The following is a 26,584-nucleotide window of genomic DNA, read 5'->3' on the forward strand; positions in this document are numbered from 1 at the left end:
TGCCGGGAGACTTCAGACTTCACATCCAGAGATCCAGACTTCAAATCCATCAATCTCCAGAGACCAGAAATTAACTCCAGAATTTGTAGCAGAGAGGCCCAAATCCACAAGCTGAATCCTCTTCAGGAGGCCTCAAAACCAACCAACTATTCAACAGCCAGGCGAGCTGTTTGAATTCTTTGCCAAGAACTTTTGCAAGAACCTGTAGCAGTATCCAGAAAGCAGTGCTGTATCCGGAACCAGAGAGAACCAGAGACCAGACGCTGTGAGCAGAACCGCCAGAAGTCCCGTTCAACCTGTTGACCAGATCCGTGACTAGGCCCATTCCGGTCCAAAATCTAGTGTGAGTACCCAGTTAGCACTGTGCCAAAACCAATCTCTTAGTGTAAAATAATCTAATGAAAACTATTTTAACCTATTTAGAACTACCTCATAGGAATCATGTGTGTCATTCTGTCCTTTTTAAAGCTGAAAACGGTCATCTGCTATTTTGAACTTTTAAATTTGAAATCCGAAAAACTACCTTCACAAAATCGTCCGTATCTCCGGAACCTTTTGTGCTTGGAACGAAATTTAACTTTTATCTTAAAGCTAAGATTCTAGGCTTTCCAACAAACCTAGAACCGACTTGTACTCCTTATAGGGCCTCCGTAATTACGCTTGACGCACGCGATTAAATTTGCCGCGATTTGACATTTTCCCCAATTTCAGCCACGTGTAAAAATCAGCAGCTCCTTGCTTTCCTTTGCTAAAATTCGTTTTAACCTGCTAGTTACTCATAGAGCATTGCTAAAGTGAGCCTGAACTAATATAAACTAGATATCACCCACCCTGAACCTCTAGAGGGAATTAAAAGCATTTTTAGCACATTTCTCACTTCATTGTCATCACATTCAAAGCATTTTGGGCCTGTGTTTCAAACTTCTACCTGTTTCCCTCTAAGCTTGCTGGGGGGGGGGGGGACTGAATTTCGTATTGTACTTGATTGCATTCCTGAGAACTGTGTGCTCTGCTTTCCATCTCCTTATATTGCATAAAGGGGGGGGGAGTGAATTGTCAAGGAAAAGTGATTACATTGTCTTTTGTTGAAGCCATATCAAGTTATTTTCTGTACTGCATTTCATTCATCATTGCATTTTCTTGAACCATATAAAGCATTCTTTCCCACCTTATTCGTCTGTTCCTATTCATAAGTAACCAAGAACTGTCCTAGTGTAGGATTACCTCTTGCTGATTACTGCTCATATTCACAAGTGTACTATCCATTATCAATTTATTTATAGAAGAGTGATTATATATATATATATATATATATATATATATATGATACATTACTCACCGTAATCGTATTTCTGATGCTTGTATCTGCTTAGATTCACATGCTGTGCATAGGCCGACATCTAGTGGAAGCTGCGGAGTATTACAGTTTGTTTTTCGAAACTCGAAAATGGGCGTCGACACAGGCGTGCCAGCAACACTATCCCTAGTGTGACGTCCACTGTACCCAAGATCCCTCACGCGTCTAGGATCCTCAGATTGTATTTTTTCTGACATGAGGAAGCATGAGGAGTAGCGCGAGTACAGATAATCCAAGCAGATAGACAGGAAGGTAAGACTACAAGCAATCATGCGCCTTCTCTCGGAGGGGAGGAAGGGTGGGTCGCATGTGAATCTAAGCAGATACAAGCATCAGAAATACGATTACGGTGAGTAATGTATCCCTTCTGAGGCTTGTGGAATCTGCTTAGATCACATGCTGTGCATAGATTAGCGAGCAGTACCAGAAGAAGGAGGTGGGATGTGAGAAGGGTCATGAGCAAACAGGTGTCTTAGAACCGCTTGTCCCACTTGTGTATCTGTCTTGGAATGAGTGTCAATGCAGTAATGCTGAGTAAAAGTGTGAATAGAGCTCCAAGTAGCTGCTTTGCAAATGGTGTCGAGGGGAACATTTGCAATGAAAGCCAGAGTGGCACCAATGCCTCTAGTAGAGTGGGCCCTTGGCGTAAAAGGCAGAGTCTTTTCAGAAAGAGAGTAACACAGCTGTATACAGTTGATAATCCACTTCGAGATAGCGCCCTTAGAGACGCGATCCCCCTCTCTGCCTGTAGCTACGGAGACAAACAGTTGATCTGTTTTCCTTAGCGGTCTGGTTTTATTTACATAGTATAGGACCGCCCTACGCACATCTAGGGTGTGTAGTCTCACCTCAGCCGAGCTTTGCGGGTTTTGGAAGAAAGCCGGAAGCTCGATGGACTGGTTTACATGGAACTTGGATATGAATTTAGGTGAGAACCTAGGGTGTGTGCGTAAAACCAGTTTGTCCTTGTGGATAGTAAAGAAAGGATCTTGCACTGACAGAGCCTGAATTTCACTGACCCTTCTTATGGAGGTAATGGCTACTAAGAAGGCCGTTTTATAAGTCAGGTGTTTGAGACTACTTTTATGCATGGGTTCGAATGGGGGTCCCATGAGCTTAGCTAGCACCACGTTGAGGTCCCATCCTGGCGGTGGGTTCGAAATAGGAGGGTGAAGTCTCTTTACTCCTTCCATGAAGGCTTTAACTACTGGTACTTTCCACCACGAGACCTTGTTATGGGATGTGGTGTAAGCCGAGAGGGCTGCCAGGTGTACTTTCAGAGAGTTAAAAACCAATCCTGCGTCCAGCAGGTGGAGCATGTATGTTACAACATTGGAAGGAGTGCAATCAACCGGGTTGATTTGTTTATTCTGGCACCAGATAACGAATCTTTTCCACTTGTCAAAGTAACAGTGCCTTGTATTTGGTTTCCTGGACTCTTTTAGAATGTCCATACACCTCTGTGGTAATTTGAGATGTCCAAACTCTATGACTTCAGGAGCCATGCTGCTAGGTTCATAGAGTTGGGTTCCTGATGCACTGTTTGACCCTGTTGCTGGGACAGTAGGTTGTACCAGGCTGGGAGTCTGATGGGCTCGCACACCGCCATCTTGCGTAGGTGTGGAAACCATGGCTGTCTCGCCCACATGGGAGCAACTAGGATGAGCGTCATCGATTCCTTGTTCATCTTGTACACCACCTTCCTGATGAGAGGAGTTGGTGGAAAAGCGTACGCAAACATCCCTGACCAGTTCATCCACAGGGCATTCCCTTGGGAGTCCGGCTGGGGGAACCTGGATGCAAATCCTGGGCATTGTTTGTTTTCGCTTGTGGCGAATAGGTCTATAGTGGGGAAACCCCACTGAGAAAAGAGATCTTCTACTACGTCTCTGTGAAGGACCCATTCGTGTTCCTCTGGGAGGGAGTCTCTGCTTAGAGCATCCGCTAGGGAATTGAGCTCCCCTGGAACATGTTGCGATGACAGGAAGATGTTCCGTCTGAGTGCCCATATCCATATTTTCTGGGCAAGCTTGGACAGATTTGGCGAACGAGTCCCCCCTTGCTTGTTCAGATAGAACATGGTTGTCGTGCTGTCCGTCCTGATCTGCACCGACAAGTTCAGTAGGTGTGGCTCGAACGCCCTTAGCGCTCGGAATACTGCCAGAAGCTCTAGCAGATTGATGTGGTTCTTGGCTACTGAGTGAGACCAGAGACCCTGAGCTGTGTGGTGGAGATGGTGAGCTCCCCACCCAGTCAGGCATGCATCTGTAGTCACCACTGCTTGTACTTCGGGATCGTAAAAGGGTTTCCCCTTTGCGAGATTCTCTCTTGTCCACCAGTGTAGGCTCTGTACGAGTGTTGGCGAAACGACCACTAGATCGTCCCACTGACCACTTGCCTGAGACCACTGTTTCGCCAACCATTCCTGCATGGGACGCATGCGCAGACGCGCGTGGGGGACCAGGTAAATGCATGACGCCATCATGCCCAGTAACCGCATAGCTTTGCGTACTGTTATCTGTTGACCTGACTGATAATGCGGAATCTGCAGGAGTATGTTCCGAATTCTCTCTTCCGAAGGGAAGGTCAATCCTTTCTGAGTATCTAGGATAGCTCCTAGAAACTTTTTTGAGGTGCTTGGCACCAGACTTGACTTTTTCTCGTTGATAGAGAAGCCTAATTCGTGGAGGAGGTCGATAGTCCTCTGAATGTTTGACCTGCAAATTCCTGGGGTTTCCCCCGTTATGAGCCAGTTGTCCAGATAAGGGTACACTGGGATTGCCTCCCTGCGTAGGTGTGCAGCTGCCACCGCCAGTACCTTGGTGAATACCCTTGGTGCTGAAGCTATCCCGAAGGGCAGTACCTTGAATTGGTAGTGGCGACTGTCCACCTTGAAGCGCAAGTACTTTCTGTGCACTGGGAGCATGGAAATATGAAAATAAGCATCTTTCATATCCAAGGTTGCCATGTAATCCCCCTTTTTTAGGAGGGGGATTACCTCTTGTAGCGTGGTCATACGGAATTTTTGGGGCTTGACATACTTGTTGGCAGGCCGTAAGTCCAATACTGGGCGCATTGTCAAATCTTTCTTTGGCACAAGGAAGTAAGTTGAATAGATACCCTTGTTTACCTGGTGTCCTGGGACGAGTTCTATCGCGTCCTTTTCTAGCAGAATGGCGATCTCCTCGAGAAGGATCTTCTGATGCTCTAGGGAGTGCACTCTTTGTCGTGGAGGATGGTTCCGGGGACGCTGCAGTAGCTCTATACAATATCCTGCGGATACTGTTGACAGCACCCATCTGTCTGAGGTGATCCCTTCCCAAGCCTGGGTGAAGGTGGAAATGCGTCCCCCTACTGGGGTTGCGTGAGAAGGGACCCTGAACTGAGCGTCACTGCTTTGATGGAGGCGTGCCACCTCCCTTGTTGGGGCTGCCTCTGCCTCTTCCACGACCTCTCTTGTTACCCCTGCCGTAACTTTGGGTAGACTGCTGGTTGTTATTCCATTGTGTACCCTGTCCCTGGGCATAGTTGCCTCTTTGTGAATTTTGGCCGCGTGGGCGACGAAAATTACTGTTCCCCCTCAGGTTAGGGGGTTTGTTGGTAAGCTGGCCAAGGGATTTGAGAGTCTCATATTCATCCTTGGCATTTTTAAGTGCGTCCTCGACCGCTTTTCCAAACAATAGATCGGGTTCCACTGGCTTGTCTATTAAGGAAGCCTGTGTTTCTGTCTTGAATCCCGACTGCCTTAACCACGCATGTCTCTTGATAACAGTTCCTTCTGCTATCAACCTCCCTGCGTTGTCAGCGGCGTCGAAAGTTGCTTTTAAAATGCAACCAGACACGGCTCTCCCCTCTGCCGAGATCCGAGCCAGCTGGCCTTTTAACGGTTCTGGAGCAGAGGCAATGAGCGCCGCGACTTCTTCCCATTGATGGCAGTTGTAACTGGCCAACAGGGTGGTGGAATTCGCAATCCTTGCTTGGTAGGCGGACGTTGAGGCTACCTTCCTGCCAAACCCATAAAGTTTTTTGCTCGCCTTGTCGGGAGGAGCTTCTGATGAAGATAAGGGCGTGCCAGCCCTTTTTCTAGTGTTGGTAACCACTAGGGAATCTGGTTTAAGATGTCCCCTTATATACAGAGGGTCAGACTGGGCTGCCCGGAAAATCTTTTCAATTCTGGGGTTGACGGCTCTGGTGAGGTTAGGGTTCACCAGGGAAGGATCTATTCTTCGTTGGATGGATTTGAGGATAGGGATGGTCTGAGCGACCGGTCTCCTCTCTCCTACAAACTCCTCTGCGAAGTCCCTTTCCTCCTGTACACCGTGGGTGTCGATGTGGAAATGTTCCGCTGCTCGAGCGAGAACCTCATTAAGGAGGGGTTGGTTATCAACTGGAGAGTCGGTAACTGGGGCTTCGCTTTGCACTGGGGAATCTACTCTGTAAATTTCGTGCTCATCTTCTCCCTCCTCCAGGTCCTCATCATCTGCATAGTAATCCGCCCCGGTTTGTTCTTCTGAGATTTCAAACTCCAGGTCCTCTTCAGGGAAACCCTGTCCCTGATAACTGGGGTGTGGAGTAGAAAATGGAGTGGAGTAAGGCTGTACCTCGAAGGGTTCAGGTCTTTCCAACCGGGGTTTTTTACTTAGAGGAATAGGATCGGAGGAGCCTGAGGGTGTGGCCCCTTGAGGGTTATATGAAAGAAAATGATCAGGGTTCTTATCATAAAAATCAGCCAAGGAAGACATTCTAGACATAACCCTGTCTATGTCTTCACTGGAGCATTCCCTGGAACAGGGTATAACTTTGGTAGGTGATTTAGTAGGAGGGGTAGATTTGTGTTTGCTTGTCTGCCTAGGGTGGGAGGATGGCTTTACAGGAGTGGAAGGCTGTGCTTTCCGCTGTTTTCCCCCCTCCCCGTGCGTGGAAAAATGTTTTCCCTGTCCCTTGGAGGCCCCAGAGACTTTCGACGCCTGGCGCCGAGGGTCTGGAGAGCTATCTGTGTGTTTCGAGCGTGGGGCCTCACTGGTGTTAACCGCGGTCTCGGTATCTTGGAGCGCGGCCTGGGGGTGGAAGTCGTCTTCGTCTCCCGACGATCGAACTTCCGTTAATGTGTGTAGCGAGGCACTCTTGGCAAGAGTGGATGATTGCCTTGCGTCGTGAGGTGATCTCGATCGAGAGCGCCCAGAGGACACCGAGTCGGACCGTTCTTTTTGTGCCTCTTTCCGGGAAGTCGACATCGTCGAGGTCCGGTTGGTCTTAGTGTGTTTAGTGTGTGTTATGTGTGTAGCGCTTGCGTCGCCGGGGGTCTTCCCCATAGCCGCCCTGCCGGACGACCTTCCGAGGTCGGGGACCTGCGCTCGCCGGCTGTCTTTCGACGCCGTAATGCCCTCGCCGTCCGAAAGTACGGCGTCGCTGCCATCGCTGAAGGCGCCCTCCGCTGCCATGGCCTCCTGCCTGGCGTGGTGGGCCCAACGCTTTGTCGAACGGTCCTTAAGTGTCTTAGGTTTAAACCTACTACACGCTCTGCAGTTCGCTTCGGGGTGATCCCTCGGCAAGCAGAGATTGCACGTGGCGTGCCTGTCGACCCAAGGGTATTTGCGATTGCACTTGGGGCAGAATTGAAAAGGGGTACCCTCCATACGCACCTTAAGGCAGCGGGCTGCTAAGTGTAGGAATATATATAATGATGTAACTATATATCAAGAGTGAAGAGTATGTACCACCCCCCACTCTCCCTACTTGCAAGGGCCGAGGCCAGCGGCCTACTAGGCCCAGGCCGAGGCCAGCGGCCTTCCGAGGCCCAGATCCGTCGTGCAGCAGTCGACGGTCGATGACTTCTCCAGCCGTCGTCGAGGTGGAGGGTCGACGTTGGGGTGGGGAAGGGAATGAATAAGAATTAATTTTATAATAACAGCAAAAGTATGGCTAAGGCCAGGGAACTCCGCAAGATGCTTCCGACCAGTATGGCGGAAAAAAACAATCTGAGGATCCTAGACGCGTGAGGGATCTTGGGTACAGTGGACGTCACACTAGGGATAGTGTTGCTGGCACGCCTGTGTCGACGCCCATTTTCGAGTTTCGAAAAACAAACTGTAATACTCCGCAGCTTCCACTAGATGTCGGCCTATGCACAGCATGTGATCTAAGCAGATTCCACAAGCCTCAGAAATATATATATATATAGTTTAATTTTTCAAATAAACCTTTTAAATTTGAAAAACAAGCCTACTTCTTAGCTCATTAGGGTCAAGGGGGATTCTAAGAGAGGGGTGTTATACAAGGGTTCATCATCCAGATTATAACTTGCCATAAAAGTACATAAATAAGGGCTTCCTTTGGGCATCCCAGACAAGGCACTGATTTAGTGGGATTGCTTAATCAGTTTCACTTACAACTCTCTCTGCAACTCTTCAAACTACTTTACTCATATTTGCCCTCTCCACTATTACTACATCCTTTCACTCTCCCCATTTTACTGTCATACACCTTCCAATCACTTGCTCCCTCTCACCCGCTCTAAACCCCTTTAACATATCCTCCTCTCCCATCTTTCTTTCACACACCAGTTACACCCTCGCCCCTCTCCAAAGTACACCCATATGGTACCACTCTCTGCTACACACAATACCTTACCTGCACTCTTTAAGAACACTGCCACATTCTCCTCAACCATCCACTGCGATTCCTGATCCACTCCTTCACCTAATCTCACCCAAACACCTTCGAATCTCGTCTGTACTGGCTGGGCTTTTATAGCCCAGCCTTCCCCATATCAACACTCCTCCCAACTCCCATCGGTCCCCTGGTCATATGCTCCCCATGGCAAATCTCTGGCTATGCTAACTCTCGAGCACTTCAAAAAGGCGTTTGGCCCAGTCCCCTTTTCAATCTTCATTTGCAGGGTAGTAGCTATGTGTTCAGGTTGCTTGTTTTCTGTGTGGCTTCCTTAATGTGTTGGTGATGTTTGCTTCTAATTCAGTTTGTGGAGAATCTCTGTCCCTCTCCTGCTCCTCTGCAGTCCCTTCTCAGACTCGGATCATTTTCTTTTGCCCCACCATTTGCTTGGGGTCTTTCTTGGGCGAGTAGGTTGGATACCTCATCCCTGTTAGCAAGAATAATCCTAGTCCTGCCCATTTCTGTTCTTTGGTTCCATTCCCCTGGTTCCAGTCCGAAAATTCTTTTTTTCGCACAGGTGCATTCCGAGAGCTGCTGTCAGACAAAAGAGAACTCTGGCCAGAAAAGAGGCTTACCGACCTTGTGGAAGGGACAGAACTAGAAGCAGACATATACAATGCATACTCAGATAGGGTAGGGATAGGGACGTCCCCTCCGAGCCCCTTACCCACCATCCAACCCCTTCACCCTGCCTCTGGGGTAGGACTAGCAATGGCATACGTCTTGGTAGGCCTCCCATCCCAAGTTGGGAGGAGTTCCTGTTCCTCCCTAAAGTGGGTCATGGCCATTACTCTGTCATATTTAGCATAACAAAATCCTTGAAAATTTGCGATCAGAAACTTCATTTAAGAGACAGTTTAAGTGAAACAGTTTATTACAACAACCCCCATGAAATTCAGCAGGTCTTGGTAGTGACAACCACCTTAACTTCGAGCCCCCGCTTTTGTCCAGTCCTGAGTACAAGGATATCACATCACAGGTGCCTTCAGCAGTGGCATTAGAAATGACTTGAACTGGGAACTCAGAGCTAATGTTGTTCTCACAACACCCGCCGAATTTCATGGGTTTTGTTGTAACTATAGCAACAAGAACTCTTACAGAAGGGGACCATCAGAGGAGCTTAACAGTTGAGCACATCACACCCCCTGCTAAGAAAGTTTTCCAGTGCCAACTGCCAATTGTGCATCTAAGATGAGGATTTTGTGGGTGGGATGACAATCCATTAGAATTTCAATTTTAAAAACGTCATACTTCTTTATCTGAAATGTAGGCATTAAAGCAAGAAGTTAATTCCCTTTCTTGTCCCAGGGATCATAGGTTTTTTGTGCAAAACAAGGAAACACTTCCTACAATTTGTGCTAGTGTCAAAATAATGTGTATTTATTAGTTGAAACCAGCCCCCTGAGAGACATCCATTGCCTTTTCCCAAAGCAGTTACTTTTCAGAGAGTAAACTAACACCAGGCTTACTTGCTCAACCTGCACGAATTGTCTCAACACCCCCAGATTTTGCCTCCAAAGAGCTAGGGGAGCAAGCTTCCCGGTCATCGCCAAGAACTGGAACACTTCCCCATCATCAGACTTGAACGCTCTTACTGGTCATTCCGCAAGCAGCTTAAAACCCTGCTCATCTCCGAAAATACGTAGAGACGACCCTCAACTCGCCGCTCTAACCGCTATCCTTACGCCATACTTTTACCATCCAAGTCTGTCAATGATTTCTTGTACAGGTTAATCTGACCTGCTGTTTGTACCTATGTACCTTGATGCCCTCGGGCCTACCGCACTCTATAAAATACCAAAATAAATAAATCCATCTTCATAGTTAAATGCATTCCTAAGGTTTCTTTAAGTATAAAAATCCATTCTGGTTTTGAATTCCTTATGGTTTAGCTTACTTTGGTTTACTACTAGCATTTGATGTATTAAAATCATCTCCACTGACATTCATTTTACATGAAATGTTCTTATGCAGTACTTTATCGACAGTTGTACGGCTGACATGAACGGTGCATTTGACTACCATATGAAACCTTGCATCTGCATCTTGGAGAGCCACCTCCCATAGATGCATTTCTTTTTTTAGACCTAATCATTACGCCTAAAATAAAATTTCCCCCCCATTCCATAACGTGGGGTTAGGTACAAAACGCACAGTACATGCACATAGTCTAGCCATAGCCAAAATGTTGCATAATGTATTGTACACCTAGCAGATAGTTAAACATATTGCTGCATTATGTCCTACATAAAAAACACAGTGTTTGATTTCAATGTGCAATACTTCTTTTTTTAAGACAAACTGGCGAATACAAAACAAAGATATAAAATAATTGGTTTTTCACAAGGAAGCATTAACATGGAGCGGCAAAGGGAGCTGGGTTTGTGCTTTACTTTGTCTATTGTTTTATTTTTCCTGCACAATAACCACAGCTAAGTCACCCTGATTATGCAAATCATCGACACTCACCAAATCAGTTTATTGTTGAAGAAAATACCCTCCCCCGGGGTGCTTTGGCTATTCCACAGACCTCTGACCCTTTACATAGTAATAGCACCAGGTTTGAAGCTGGATGGAATCAGTGCATCAGCAGCGAAGTACTGATGAAAGCAGTGGTGATATTCCATGTCCTCAGAGGCTATCCGCTGCAGCTGAGGTGTGCGGAGAAAACTAGAGGAATGGACGAGGGGCAGTAAAAGCATGTAGACAAGCAGATTGTCAAATTACCACTAGATTTAAAAAAATAAAATGGGCATAGCTCTCTACCGTAAAAGATGGAACGAATTGGGTAAATGTACAACGAGCAATGTACAGTTGAGTAAACCCACTCATGATCATTGGTTGTCTAGGGGGATGGAACTAGGTATATGAACAGTTTAAACTGATGGCATTCAACAGTCTCCACCAGCTTCCTTAGATTATAATCCCTACTCAAATCTGCACAGCAGGTTTTAAATACTTATTAAATAGCGTTTCTACTCAAAATAAAATTTAAGGGGCAGCGTTTCACTGTAATGGTGCCCAAATTTTATATATTGTTAAAGTTTCATCACAAAAGTAATGTTTTGGAGAGATTATGGAAGTTATCATGTTTATGAGCCAATCTACAGGCAAAATTGGAGCACACAGAAAAAGTAAACCGCTTTTTATATTTCACAAAAACTGTATTAATTAAAAATCACTGGAGGCAAATTAATGTAATTATTGGAAAGGAGGGTCAAATCTGCTCTCGTGCAGTGGTTTGTTTCCTGGAGAGTGCCATAACCTCTAATCCATGCTCAAAAGCCAATGCTGCTTCCCTGTGGGCAAATGTACCTACTTCCAACACAAGATGCCTCAGGCATTGTGGTCTGAGTATGCACGTGCCGGTACCATGACTCCCTTCTGAAAGAAAAGGAGAAAGGGAGAAAAGGCGCGATACCAGGGATAGCACCTTCTGTGGCTGTATTTGAGATCTTTTGGAGGCTAAAATAGTGACAACTGTACAATCAAACAATGTCCAAACATTGCTCTCAAATACTGTACAGCTTCAGTTACTATATCCTCAAACTTTGAATAGATTTTACTATTCATTGAGTTGAAAAGCTAAGCCCTACTTTGCTCTGATGGACATACAACAGTGATGAAGAAAATAATACAGTCTTCCCTTTTCTACATTGCTTTAAGACAGAACCTCAGGAGTTTACATATAGAAGACAGAGGAGCACATAAAAGAATTAATGTGCATGGGAAATCCATGTAAATCAGTGGACAGCACGAGGACAGAGCAATCATCAAATGTCAGAATATAGGTGCAATATAAGTGCTCCAAATTGAATTTTGTCTGATGGAAAACCACCAACTTGAATAATGGTGGCAATATGTTTACAAAACAAGTGTGTAGATGTTAGCAGTTTTTAGTAAGAATCAGAATCCTAAAAATAAACAACACAAAGAGAAATCCTCCCTCAACTCCACGGTTACTTGTATTCACAGTCTGTTGAGACACACACTGAATTAGAGATACATCTCCAGTAAGGCTACGACATGACTATTTTACACAAGTAAAAAAAAAAAAAAAAAACTCACGGTCACAAGATTTGCAAATGGTGGTGTAAGAAATGGTTTGCAACTCAAACTGATGGGAGCAAAACATTGGACAAGCACAACAGTAAAAGGAAAATGAAAGATGCATTTGTAACAACCATCTTTTCCAGGGAAGTATAGAATTGGCTGTGGATGCTTAAAATAGCCACGATTTCTTCCTTCATATGGCACAAGGGGAAAGCAAACAAAACATTCTAACGAGGCCACCACACCTGGGAGGCCTGGGGGTTCCGGATGTGGAAAAATACGCCCTGGCTGCACAAATAGCACCAGTGTTGGCCTGGATGAGAGAGGACATATCAAAGGGATGGATGGGAATTGAACAGGGTGTGACCACGATCCCGCTGGGAGCCTTGCACGGACTGCAGAAGGGTGACAGGAAGGCGGAGGGGCGCCTATTTGAAGCAACAAAGATCTTGCTGAAAGGTTGGGACCGGGCATTGAAAAGACAGAACGTTACCCCAGGGATGGGCCCCTACACCCCAATGGTGCATAATCAAAACTTCACACCGGGCAAGCGGCCAGGTTCTGGAAGAACTGGGGACAAGAGCAGTCGCTGTATTTGAAGGACTTCTTTCGGGAGGGAAACCCTCTACTCTTCGAGGAGTGCAAACAGAAATTCGGAGTAGGAGAAACAGACCGATATACCTACATCCAGATCCGGCACTGGATTACATATAAGGAAATCAAGAAAGCTGCCACAAGTGATCCGGTGGGTCTGGAGCTAACTCTACATGAAGAGGACGAAGCAGGAGCGGTTTCCAAACTATATAAGCTGCTGGACAAAGCTCAAATCAGTGACACCTTCCTATATATGGACAATTGGGCGAAAGACATAGGTGAACCCATTACTGAGGAGGAATGGTCCCAAATATGGACATGGGCACGAAAAGTCTCCACATACACAGCTGTCAGAGAAACCACACATGATTTGCTTTAGGTGGTATTTGACTCCCCGCAGACTGCATTAGATGAACCCTAATTATCCTCCCACATGCTGGAGAAACTGCGGAGGCAACAGAGATCTATATCATATGTGGTGGTCCTGCCGAAGGCGGCAATGTACTAGAAGGAAATCCCGGCCACATAAAGGATATCACAGGGAAGCAGCTGCCAGCAGCACCTAAAGCTATACTCCTGGGCACGACGGTGGAAGACATATGCGGCAACAGGAAACAACGCAATGCTTATTACCCATCTGTTAATGGCAGCAAAGATGACCCTGGCACAAGCATGGAAAAGCCCTGTTGGCCCAATAACAGCTTGTTGGTGGGTAAAGACCTGGAACGTAATTGTCATGGAGAAGGTGGGGGCCCTGAGGGACGGCAAAAACCTGAAATTCGGAGCCATCTGGGACCCCTTCTTTGATCACGTCAGAGACAGAGAGGCATACTTATTCAGGCCAAACCTGCTAAGAGCAATTCACAATTGAACACGGATAAACCAAGCACAGGAGCCACGACACTACGCGGAGTCCCTCCACTTAGAACATAACAATCCTAACCGATGGCAGAAGAACTGATCCATGCCAATGGGGAGCCGGGAGGGGGGAGGCAGTTAGGGGAAGTGTTGATGAACGGTTGCAGTTAAAGTTAAGTTACTTCCTGAAACAATACCAAAATTGTAATTTCTAAGGTCGATAGGTGGCCGCAATAATCGACTCGCACTAAGATACACCACTGACCCAGATTATATCTGGGTATGAATTCCCCCCCTTTTTTTCTTCTTTATTTCCTTTGTTTCTCGTTCCTCTTTCTTCTTCTCTCCTCCTTTTTCTTTATCCATTTTACACCCACTCATTCGAATGAGCTACAGGAGCTTAAGCTACTCTATTTTTCTCCCAGAGTAGGCTTAAAATACTTAGAAACCTGATGAAATCACAAAATATTAAATGAAACGATGTTTGCTAAAGCGATCAATTGCTGAATCACTTATAGTGACAAACGATGAACTTGATCACTCATGAAAGTTACTTAACTCGCCACAGCTAATGAATTGTGGACAATACCGAACTAAACTGTGGATGTATAGAGTTAAGATGAACAATGTTGTCACTTACAAGGTCTTCTGATGTAGTCAATGGTTTATTAATACTTCAATAAAATATTGACGAAGTGAGGGGGAGGGAGGGAGGAGGAGGGGAGGGGGAAAACAAGGAAACATCTACAAGGCGGAAATCTATGCTAAAATTCATTGACATCAGCGAAGTATTTTCTGAATGCTCCCTTATATGATGTTGGTATGATTTTAAGTTGGACTATGAATTGGGTTTATTAAATGAGGTGGGGGGTGGGTTGATTACTGTTTAATGAATTGTAGGTTTAATGAATTTAGGATGAGCTTTACTGAACTGTTTAGTAATGTCTAATTAATTCATGACATGCTTTATTGGACGGTTTATTATTGCTGGTCCCTTTGTTTATACACTGAAACAACTAATACAAATATTTGTTTTTAAAAAAAATAGCCACGATTTTCCACACTTTCAATCTGGCAGATATGGTGGGTTAAGAGACACCCTACGAAGGATAGAAGTCATGAGAAAAGTTTCTAAAAGTTATTTTCATGCATACAAAGATTAGTCTTTGGAAATGTTACTTTGATGAAGCATTGTCCCATTATGGATACAAAAGTAACTGCTATTAGTTAGCATGAACAAAACAGCAACTCTTAGTAAAGCCAAAGCAAATTGGGCCAAAGTATGCACATGTCCAGTAACAAGTTGCATGCAGCTTCATTGTAGCATTATTTACCAGAGGAATGACGGCTATATACTGAAAAAAGTATTTCTTGAAGAATGCCTTATTTCTGCTTATGATTCCACTGTGAAAAAGTCAAATTATTATACATAATTCAATACATACACAGTAAGTATTTATTACATGATTACCCTGTTCATGTCTAGTTTTCAGTGCTAGTAGGCACATCCATCTATTCTCGTTTAATAGCAATACTTCATGTGTACATTTTATCAACATCAAAACCACAAGACTCCATTTACAACATATATTCCTTAACAATAATCACAAATATCAAATAAACTGCATTTAGTTTGCATTAAAAAGAAAGAACATTTAACACTCTAAACTAGAATGGTTCCATTTGGGGTACTATTTCACTTGCCATCTTCTCAGTAAAGCGATGACAAATATCAGAGCATCGTACTTCCATGCATGAACCCTAACCACTTTGGTGGGCTAACTCTGAAACTAGCTTTTACATCCACATGTCAATAAGTACTGCATTCAATTCCCCTTATCAAAGTGAATATGTGTGTAGGGGGAATAGCAGGGCATTAAGAATTATGCAGCAATCCAAATCTACCCCCCTTCTCCCTATCCTGAGGCCTTCAATTTCAAGCTTCACTAGTTACTGCTATTAACTCTGCCATCTAACTCTCATAATTGGGGCTATTCGATTTCTATGCCATTGCTATTTTTCTATTTGCCAAAACAAATGCAAAATTGTTGACTTTTGACCCTTGCTTTCTCCATTTTAGGCCCAACAAATCTAAAACAAGTTGCGAAAGCCTATTCTTTTCAATTATCCCACCTACAAGCCCTTTAACCTTTGCCCAGAACTGCTGCATGATTTAACACTCCCATACTAAATAATAAAAGGTTTCATCTGGAAGAGCATCTTGGTACATTTTTGTCAAATATATGGAGAACACATATATAGAGAAGTTCGATGTGGGTATTGATGAATCAAACTTTTCATTTTGGCCAATTGATTTTGATAACCCACATTCAGGTTCGCAATGTCTTTCCATTGTCTCTATTCGGATATCCCTAAATCCACTTCTGCCTTGCCTTTCTTCATCAGCTGGGAGGTGGGTAGGGGGGTGTACTTTCTATAAAGGATCTAAAGAGGAGTGATACAAGAAAGGTTAGTCACCTTAGTAGGTACTGTATTTCTAGTTCAATGTATGCATACCTCCATCATTTTGGCAGTTAAAACACAGCTGGACGGAGCCTGAGCCATAGCCAGTCGAAGCATGCTTCCCCTAAAGAATTATGAGGGCAGAGGTGGGCCGCTTGCACAAAACAAGACCACTCTCTAAACCCTGCCCTCCTTCCCCTCAGTCCTTGAACCGCTGAAAGGACTGGGAGGACCCATCTGACTAGTTTTAGAGTGATAGAGGGCGGGCACACGGAGGAAAGAGGACATTGGACTAGGAGTGCAGTAGTCACTACAGCGAGTGCATTTCCTTACTCCTATGTCCCATCCCCTTTCCTCCATACTTTTGGGAGAGTATGAAGCAATACTTTAACCCAATGAGGGTGGAATTCAAACTCATTCAAAACATTCCTTAGGACTGCTTATCTGAAATAGGCGTCAACTCTGGAACAGCAGTCCGAAGCGTAAAGTTCGCAAAAAGTTGGCAGAGAGGCCGGCATTGCCTCTTTGCATATGGCCTCCCAAAGTACAGGACACTGGAAAGCTATTGCCATGCTCTTCAAATGAGCATGAAGGCTTTGAGGATAATTCTTGCCTTGCAACGGATGTGTGAGAAATACATGATGGTATTGTCTTGCAATAGTGTTTTTTGCAGCCTGCATGCCAAGCTCTATCCCCAAGGTGATGAACAGTCAGTCTGAGGACCTATGAGGCTTAGTCCTCAAGCTAAAACCTCAAGGGCCTTCGAACGTCCAAACAATGGAGTATCCGATCAGCTTTGTTTTGTGGGTCTGGGAAGAATGGTAGAGTGATTTCCTGTTTATATGGAAGCCTGAAACTAACTTCAGCAACAATGAAGGGTGGGGCCGTAAGGCTATTTTGACTCTGAAATAAGTAAAGCTCCTTGATAAGGCCTGTAGTTCCCCCCAGCCACCCCAAACAACTAGCCGATGTAATTGCCACGTGAAGGGCCTTTTTCAATGAAACCAGGTGAAAGTCTACCAACGCCATCAGTTCAAAGGGCATATAAGCGTGGAATGAAAGGACTATATTAAGATCCCAGTTTGCAAGTGGCCGCCGTGCTAGGGGAAAAAGATGGAAAAGTGCATCAAATTATCGCTTGATTATAGGATTGACAAACGAAACAACCCCGTCCTTATTTGAGCGGTATGCCTAGAGAGCCACCAGGTATGTCCTCTATTATGAGAATTTAGTGCCCAAATGTATCAGACCTGTCAAGACGGAACGATTGTCCTCTAAGGATGCCGTTAGGGGATCTCTTGGTCTCCCAAACATCCAATGGCAAAATCGAAGCCATTGTCCTTTGTGTTGTGCTTGAGTAAAGGCTTGAGGTGCACCCTTCACCTCAAGGTTAATATACGATAATCCCATGTGACTACAAATTAATTTTCAGGGGTCAAAGTGCCACAGTTAGCTACTGTGGGCATCGATGCAGGACCGCATCCTGCCCAAGCTGGTGATGGAGGTAAAGAAGGAAGGGGGGGGGGTTTGGAGGAGAGAGGTGGTGTACCTGCCATAAGCAGAAAGCCGGAGAACCAGTGCCTCCGAGATGAATGGGGAGCTATAGGGAGAAATTTGCAATGATTGGAGAGCCTGCATTTCTGCAATAGCCTCAGAATTAGAGGAAGAGTGGGAAACTTGTAGACAAACAGGTTGTTCCACAAGATCAATAATGCATCCTCACAGTGCACCATTCCCTTTCTACAAGGGAAATGCCCAAGGTGAGACGCAGCATTATACCAGGGGAAGAAGGTGAGTAGGACGAGATTCCCCCGAGACGTTTGTAGGCTGTAACACATCTGCCTCCTTTCTCCCACTGAATCTATCCTGTCTAGATCCAACGACCCCTCGGTAACAAATCCTAAAAGCCGAAGCCCTGTTGCATTCGGAAACCACATCTCCCAGAATCCCGTTTCCCTGTTTTTTACCCGAACACTCCCAGTCATTCTTCTCTTTCATCTGATTATTATTTCCCCGAATTCCCAGTTTGCTTTGACAAAACACTACCATTCCCACAACCCCCCTGTTAATTTCACGATAATGATCCTGGTTATTCCCTTTGGTTTCACCAGCCGTACAATACCTTTTCCCCATCCTACCCCGTAAGGATATTTTGAAGTTCTACTGCCCCCCTTTTCCAACATGAACACTTTCTTACACGGTAACAGACAACGGACTAACATCAGAGCAGTTTACCCGACATTGCCTGACACAAGGGTCAGGCAGAGTCAGGCAACTGACAATCTTGCACACCTAACAGCCCTTTACCTTCCCCCACAGGGCAAAAAGGCAGAGGTTGAGAGCACACTATGAGCAAGGCCGGACGCAGGAGGAGACCGCTACATCCAACCAGCAGTTCAAACGGAGGAGAAAGGCGTTGTGACCTGGAAGGACGACTAAGGGGGAACCGCCCTTGCCCTTTTCAACTCAGACCCGTGAAGCGTCTGAAAAGTGAATTACAAGACCAGGAAGTGCAGGTGACGTGTAGTGTGACCAGGTACCACAGGGGTGCTCATACAAAGTACTCTTGCTGGCCCCTTTTGCATTGAGACCAATTATTAGAAGGACCTAGGAAAGGGCGGTGCGAGTTGTCTGAGTGGTCCTACATGGGTCACGTCAAATCCCTTGTACACTCGAAAGACTCTGACCAAATATCAAGAGAAAGTTCAGGGAAGTGAATCCAGCATTGTGAGAAAATAAAGTGAACGTATATTTGCCAAGTGTGAACCTGAAAGAGATGCCCAAAGAACTACGGAAACGGAATCCATGCTTTCTGACAAAGCAAATGACAAACTGTAATAGGAAATCATGAACTGTGTTGGAGGTTCTTAAATATTGCAGGCTGCATTTGAAAGGCCGTAGTGAACCCAACGGAGGGAGTCCCATTTTGCAAGAAGGATCCAAGCCCAGCAGAGGGAGATCTAAGGGGCGAAAGAGCAATCGCCCGAGGTACAAGATTACCAAAAGAACTTTGGTTTATTGCCTTCTACGAGCAGGGGTGAAGAATAACACCTGGGGACAGTGCGTTGGAGAGAGTTGTCAACAGCGTTCTTTGTTTAAAAAGAAATTAAAGCTAGCGAAGGTTGTGAGCGATATTTGAGAGGCTGTAGAGAACCAGATGGAGAGAGACCCAGTGCTGTAAAGAGGATCCGAGCCCGTCGAAGGGAGATCCTAAGGGCGAAAAGCAGTCGCCCAGAGGTGCAAGAATACTGAAGGAACGTACGTTTGTTCGTTGTTTGATCCATCAGGCCTTCTAAGGCAAAAGACTTTGCAGAGATGAGTCTTGGCCCCTGAAAATTCTGATATCGTTGAACTGGAATTGTGAACCTCATGCTGGGGAGAGGTCCAGAAGTGTGCTTTACTCAAAAAGTCCTGCTTTTTCTGGTGCCAACAACATGGGGAAGGGAAGCCCAGCAATACCATCCTGACTTCTTATTTTGTGAACACTTTTCTCTTCTGGTGAACACTATCCCACACTCTTTTTGTAACTTAGGGGTAAGGATTGGCAATAGGTTTTTTATTATAGGTCCTATTTATTTGACAAGACGCCGCTAGGACTGCCTTATTATTATTTGATGGTTGTAGCTTGCTCCCATCTTAGATTAAGGTTTACATTAGTTGTTTATCTCACCCATTACAAAGTTCAATAAACACCAATGAACTGTGATCACTTGTGTGCGTCTTTACTGTTGTCACCATGAGTTCCTTACATTGAACACTGTCCACTCCTGCTAAATGAGCCACCTGTGGGACTTCGTTGTTATTCAGTGCACACTCCCATAAGCATACCTTCAAGCGCACATAATTTCACTGGTCGGGTGCCTTCCTAATTGTTCCCGTAGAACAGTTCACTACATTATCTCACAGGATGAAGAGATTGGAATTCTTTATCACTGGCGAGAATGCTTGCAATGCCAGGAATTACACCTAGAACTCCAAGAAGTCTGTGTTGCTGCGAGTCATCCTTGTCCCACTTGTCGTGGACTTAGAGATCCCCCAAGGTTGTACCCAACATGGAGGAGTCTGTTGTGATGGTGAACTGATGAGGAGAGTCCTGGAAAGGCATACCTATTCGAAGGTTCCCAAGGTCCATCCACCAGAGGATATCTTTTTGGAGCCAGGTCAGAATGGGGACCACTCTGGTTAGGAGCTCGGAGGCCTGAGTCCAGTTGGCTGCCGAGTGTAGTTCGGTGCAACGCATTCGATAACTGGGTACCGACGAAAGACAGGCCACCATCAGATAAAGAAACTACCATGCAGTCGATTTTGGAGCAAGACAAGAACAAAGCTATCTCCAGAACATCTTTTCCTTGTGTTTCCATAGGAAAAACCTGGCCTAATGCTGAATTCCATTGGAGTTCAGAAGCTTCCTATCTTATTCAGAATGAGGATGGATTTCTTTACATGGACGAAAGATCCAGCGACTACATTAGATCGAGCAGGGTTTGCAGGTGGTATAAGGCTTGAACTGGAGGCTCTGCTCTGATCAGCTAGTGGTCCAAGTAGGGATATATATATGAATCCCTTTGAGGCGCAGGAACTACCATAAGCTTGGTGAAAACCCTTGCGGCGGATCTGAGGCCGAAGGGTAAGACTTTGTAGTGAACGTGGTCATCAACTAAGGAAAACTGCAGGAAATTACAGTGGGGAGGTCAAAAGGGAATGTGTGGATATGCCTCTTGCAGGTCCCCAGCTATCAGTCCATCGCCCGGCTGAAGGGATGATGGGAGAAGAGCAGGTGCAAGAAAAGACAAAAGTGGGAGAGGTTCAGTACATTCTTCTTCAAAATGGTATTGAACCTTGAATAGAGCCCTTGAGCCTTTCCTGAAGGATGACAGTTTAACTCTTCCACAAGCAATCGCTTGGCTAGCTCTTGCAAGTGCCAGTCTGATCCTTTGAAGGTGGGGGTGGAATGCCGAAACGACACAGCTGTGACCGGTTATGTTCTTCCACTGCGCAGTGGGATAGTGCACTCTTCCGCCAAAAGGTGAGTGTCATGATCTCTGCTTCCAAAAGATCAGGACTTGCCCGACTCCCTTGGAAGCAGACCCATAACCCCGGTTCCGAGTGCCAGCCAGTCCCAATTGGGACCTTTTGGACCCTGTCCTGGCGCCAGTGGCACCAGGCTCATAAAGATGTCCAGTCCCAGCGCTGGAAGCGCCGGGCTCATAATGCTTGGGTGGACTTCCCTGCAGCAGACCATGCTGCTTACTTACCTGCCAGTTGAACCCCTGATCCTCTTCTGTTTGGGACTACTTTTCCTGTTGGGTGGGGCAGGAGCCACTCCCTAGGTTCAGAACACTGGAACTCTTCTGGAAAGCAGGAACTCTTTTCTTACCTAGGCGTGGCTGTGGAAGGAGACACCTAAGCACTACAGGAGGCTATTTAAACCACACCCGATGGATGAATCTTGCTTTGCGTTATTCTGCATTCTCTGCAGCAGAACGCTCATGGTGTCTTCTGCTTCTGATCCTGGGCCTAAGGGAACAAAGGCTTACCATCCTGGAATCCAGTCTTCAGCAGCACCTGTAAAGACAAAGAAAGAACAGGTTAGCACTACGGTCTTCAGTGGCAGCGCATCTCTTACCTGGTCCATCGGCTGTCACCAACGCCTCGCGCTGCATTCCGGCATCTGAAAGACAAAGGCTTACCAGCTCTTCGCACGCTCCGGAGGCCTTCAGCGCTGCATCCCGCATCTGAAAGACAAAAGAAGGTGCGTTTAAATACATTGGGCAACTTTATTACTCACGTGCCATTACTCCTTCCCACGCCGAATCCAGTGGGTATTCCAGCACCCTTCAGCTTCTCTAAAACTCCGAACTTGTACCTGCAAGATAAAAGGGACAGTTTGTGCGCATCGTGAAGCAGGCTACAAGCGCTTACTTACGTGCTTCCAGGCGCTTCTATTCCTCACGCGGGTTCGATCCTCAACTCTCATCAGCCCGCCATCCGCCATCGCCGGAACCCTGCAAAACAAGAGATATCATTACAAAAGACTTTTAAGACATTTGAAGTGCCCAGAACTTACCGTTCGTGCAGTTAACGACGGACAGCAGTCCTCTGAGGTCAAGAAGCCTGCACCCTTATCCAGTGAAGAAACTGGTTACGGCACCCTGCCCCGAGGCAGATGGAGAGCTCGCGTTCACTTACCTAAGGTGAGGGTGTTAACCTTTGGGGTTCTACAGGAGAAGAGAAAGGGAAGAGGAGAGAGGCACCCAATAACCCCAGTTCATTAATCCCATATTTTCTATCTGCAGACATCTTACTCTTCGAGTCAGACATACAGTGCACAGAGGTCCAGCCCAAAGAGCCAACCGTGTGTTACACATCACCTTTGAAGATACGGCATTCACCCAGTCAAGACCGGCGCCTCTGCGGGAATCAGGTGAGCGTTACAGTGAGCTGTGGATCAGCATCTTCACATTATACTGTCTTCTATAGTGGGGACGGTTGGGAAAAGAACCCCCAGGGGACCAAAGTGCTTTTATTTTCACATAGCACTCAGGATTTGTATTGTCTGTTCTGCAATCGTGGAAGCCTCTAAATCCTCCTGAATTCTTAGAGGTGAAGGACTGTTTTTGCAAGCCCGAAGGTCCAGGTTTGGCTGGTAGTTTAGTCAGCAAGTTTAAAAGACAACCATCTGTGCACTGTTTTTCTTTATTTAGCCCCTCGTCTGTGTCAAACAGTAGATCCAGAATTCGCTCCTGCACATCTGTTTGAAACTTGGTGACTAAACAGCACTGGATACCTAAAAGCCGCCCCCATAGCCATGCCCCTGGTTACTGTGCCCAAGTTGTGATAAGAGGCCTTGAGAGGTGCCACTGCCAAGCCTGAGCTGAACTCTGCTTGAAATTCTGGGGGCAGGAGGGAATCTTAGTTGCCCAGCTCTTTCCAATACATGAGATTGGCGGCCGTCACAACCACTTCTGCATTTGCCTGTCTAAAGCTTAAAGCAGAGTTTTAGTAACCTTTTATCCTGCATTATTCAGGAGACAAATCTCACGCCTTTAGGCTCTATGAGGGAGTGGTGGAAGACCATGCATGGCTTTTGCCAGAAAGAGTTGCAGCAGCAACTATAGTGGAGTTAGTTTGTTTATTTTATTTATAATGCACGCCAGGGCCAGAGGTATCAGGGCGCAGAGGAAATAATATTTTCAGCTTAAGGTTACACATTTACATACAAAGCAAGACAGGTATTTGCAGAAGGGTTAGCATCTGTCAGTTATTTGGGAGATATATATATCCAGGAGTGAGCTGAGGAGTGGGGCATCACACAAAGCTTTTCTTGCAGCAGGGACCTGTACCATATGTCGACTTTTCACGACTGGTTGCATAGATGCAGATTTCTCACAAACTTCATGCCTTTCCCACTATGTCAGGCTGAAGGTATACGCCAAACCTTTCAGATGCGTTCCTCGAGAAGACAGATGAAACAACTCCTTGGTATGACAGGGATTTCTAGAACCAGAATCCCGAGTATTCCATAAGCTCTTGCACTGGGTAATGGAATGCCTTAACTCCCACTGCAAAAACAAGGGGGGTGTTGGGAGTTTCTCTACTACCGGCCAATATGCCGGGTTGGAGTCTCAACCAGAGTCTTTAGCTCACCATCCTTTCACAAAAGAGAAATTTCCACTACATATCAGTCTTTGTCCTGCCCAAGGGCAGTCCAGCAGCAAAATGCTTGGCAATTCTCTTTGGAAAACAAGAGTACCAACAGCAACCCCAGACACGTGTTTCGGCCTGGTTGGGCCTCGTCAGTGAGGTGGAGCTGTGCCTCTCTAAGAACAGTGAGCAAGGGTTCCACGTCTGGATTACCCTAGTAACTTAGGGTGAAGACCCAAAGCTACTTAATATGCAAAAACAAGGGGGGGCGGGGGGTTTCTGGGACTGCAGACTTCTCTCACACCGTTTTTGTTGTACCTGGGTCATCGCCTGTAGGGCATGGAGGTAAAGGTGGGCAAGGAATATCTTTTGGCAGTGGATGTGAGAGGGCACATCATTTTGAGGAACCCCCATACCCCGATTAGCCCACTGAAGGCGGTGGCAGAGCCTCTGCTGTCACTGTCTTCAACATGGGAGGCCAATCCTGTGGAGCGGCCGGCTGAGGTGTAGGAGCAGGCACTGGCATCATGAGGGACATGAAATACTGCCTCATGGGCCCGGACTGCATCAGGTCCTAGAAGCTCTGAAAACATCTGCCCTCCCTTGGGGGTTCATGTCTACTGATGTCCGCTGGAGATTCCCCAGAGGATAAGATGCTGAGAGGCACAGCAAGGAGGGAGAATATCCCCTCATAATGGGCGACCATTCAACCGGTGGAGAAAAGGTATACTGAGTGGTGGTGGAGGAGGAAGCAATCTGTCAGAGTGCTCCGACATGGCCGGAGATGTTTCCCATGCAGTTTTGGATAGAACCTGACCCACAAACAGAGTGTTAGGAACCATGGCCTGCCACGGATGTGTGGCCGGGCTCACAGTATCGGTCACATAGCTCACAGAGGTAAGGAGTGGGACCAACCTCTGCTGTAGGCCTTCGAGTGAGTAAGCAGAGCGGGAATGGCTTTGGACTGGGGTCCAGTGTGAGACAAAATGCCCTTAGGGACAGGGTCCCTGGAGTCTGCCTTGACAGGAAGTAAAGTACCCTTGTGCCGTACCCCGGTATGACAACATGGAAGAAATTTGTAAACAGTAAAGAGTCAGACAGTCTCCTCTAAAAGCTTATCCAGCATGGCTTCCAATAATCATTTTGCTCTAATCAAGTATTTTGCTTTTGGAAATGTATGATTTGCAAGCAAGGACTACAAAGTGAATAGATCCGATACAGCAGTTCCGAATTTTAATGTAGCAAACATCAGAAAATCAGTGAATACGTGGCCCTCTTGACAGCAAAGCAACCTTTTCTTAAAGATAAATTTGAAAGTACCTTTCAATCATAGTTCCATTCTGGATCATCCAAACATCGCAGTATGTTCGGGCTATTAGCATCACAGCAATCAGCGTTAAGTAACCTGTCTAAACGAGAGATGCAAAGCAGTTAAAAGGGAATGCAGTATGATTATCACACACATTCTGAACTTCGAATTACTTAAGAAAATTCTGAATGGTGGGCAATGTTTTAAAATAGGAAGTGCACTTCAGGTAATTACAAATATACATCTTAGGCCTAAAAGCTACGAAATACAAAAAGATCAATTACTCCTGTGACGAATCCCAATATGTAGTCACTTCTCCCCAAGGGATAGCCCATTCCCACGAGGCCAGGGAGGTGAGGCTGCTACCCCAAAGGTCCACCTGTGGGTGGTATCATTTGGGAGGATCTCATGGGGAGGGACTCCCCCCTTCATGGATGAGTATGCCTGTCTAGGGTAGTCCTTGTAACATCAACATACTCCTGCACACCCTAACCTCTCCTGCCTTAACAAACCTCTTTGTAGAGAGTAGACCTATGTACTGCTATCAGGAACCTGAAAGTACTGTTTAGAAGAGGCATAGAGACAGAACGATCACTCTCCAAAAGCAAGAACAATAGTCTAGCTTCCCACGAGGAAATGAACATTTGAGCACTTTAAAAACCGAAGCACGATAACCGAACGAGAGCCCGGCTGATAGTCCATACAGAGCGTAGACGCTGTGAGATGCGGGAAGTTCCAATCCTGAGACCGGAGGACACTGGCAGAAAAAGGAGAAGAGCTCCTTCCGATCCTGGAGGAGAAGGACTGTGCACAGCTCTGGCCGCCGAGAGGAACGGCTGCTCCGAGAAGTCAGACCAGCGAGTCCTTGGTAAGTGCTGAGACCAGAGTCAGCAGGAAGACGCTGACCTGCCGGAAGAATGCAAAACAACAGGAAAGACCAGCAAAGTCAACGAGACTCCGCTTCCAGTCCCATCAAGGTCTGTAAACAATCCGTGAGTCAAGGGTCTTCCGGTGGGGACGAGTTGAGAGGGTCTTTGTGTGGTCCCTGTGAGAGAAGAGTCACAAATCCCAAGAGTCAAGATGACTATTTATGCAGCAGAGGAAATTCTCCTTGTGTCAGTGGTGGAGTCATAACCACCGACCACCAGAGACCCCGAAAGTCCAGAGGACTATTTGAGCATCAGAGGAAAACCTTCCTCGTGTTAGTGGAAGGAACATAACCACTGACTATCACAGAGACCCAAATCATCTTCCTCGTGGCAGCACTTGGAAAGTTAGTGAACCAGGTCTGCCGAAACAAAAAAGAAGACCCTGGGTCTGGGACCCGAACACAAATGGAACTTTTATTTTATTGTAATAAACAGAGGAGACACTGGAGTATCCAGGGAAAGCAAGTCACACCCCCCCCCTTGAGTCTATGGTAACTGGTGCATTATGAAGAAAAACACCAGGAGGAGGGCGTCATCCTCCTGATATCAAGTGTTGAGAAAATCTTTCAATAAGAGAAGGGAAGCATTCCCTCTGATTCAAGTGGAGAAAGTAAGGAGAAGCATCAGCCAGGGAAAGGGAGCCATTCCCCCTAGCCTTGACTACAAAGTGCACCTTTCAATCAGGGGAAGTGAGGCATTCCCCCT

The 26,584-nt window shown here is 46.1% G+C and overlaps 1 protein-coding gene across 2 annotated transcripts in view; it reads right to left on the reverse strand.

Moving 5' to 3' along the window:
- The window catches only part of ABCD3 (ATP binding cassette subfamily D member 3), a 949,084-nt gene that overhangs the window by 747,183 nt on the left and 175,317 nt on the right, over positions 1-26,584 (reverse strand). For both annotated transcript variants that reach the window (XM_069641211.1, XM_069641209.1), the window contains one exon: positions 24,962-25,050. In XM_069641211.1, coding sequence (XP_069497312.1) covers positions 24,962-25,050 — 89 coding nt within the window. The remainder of the gene's footprint in view (positions 1-24,961; positions 25,051-26,584) is intronic.

This window comes from Ambystoma mexicanum, chromosome 1q (assembly GCF_040938575.1).
Source record: "Ambystoma mexicanum isolate Mex_15411 chromosome 1q, UKY_AmexF1_1, whole genome shotgun sequence".
NCBI classification, from domain to species: Eukaryota; Metazoa; Chordata; class Amphibia; order Caudata; family Ambystomatidae; genus Ambystoma; species Ambystoma mexicanum.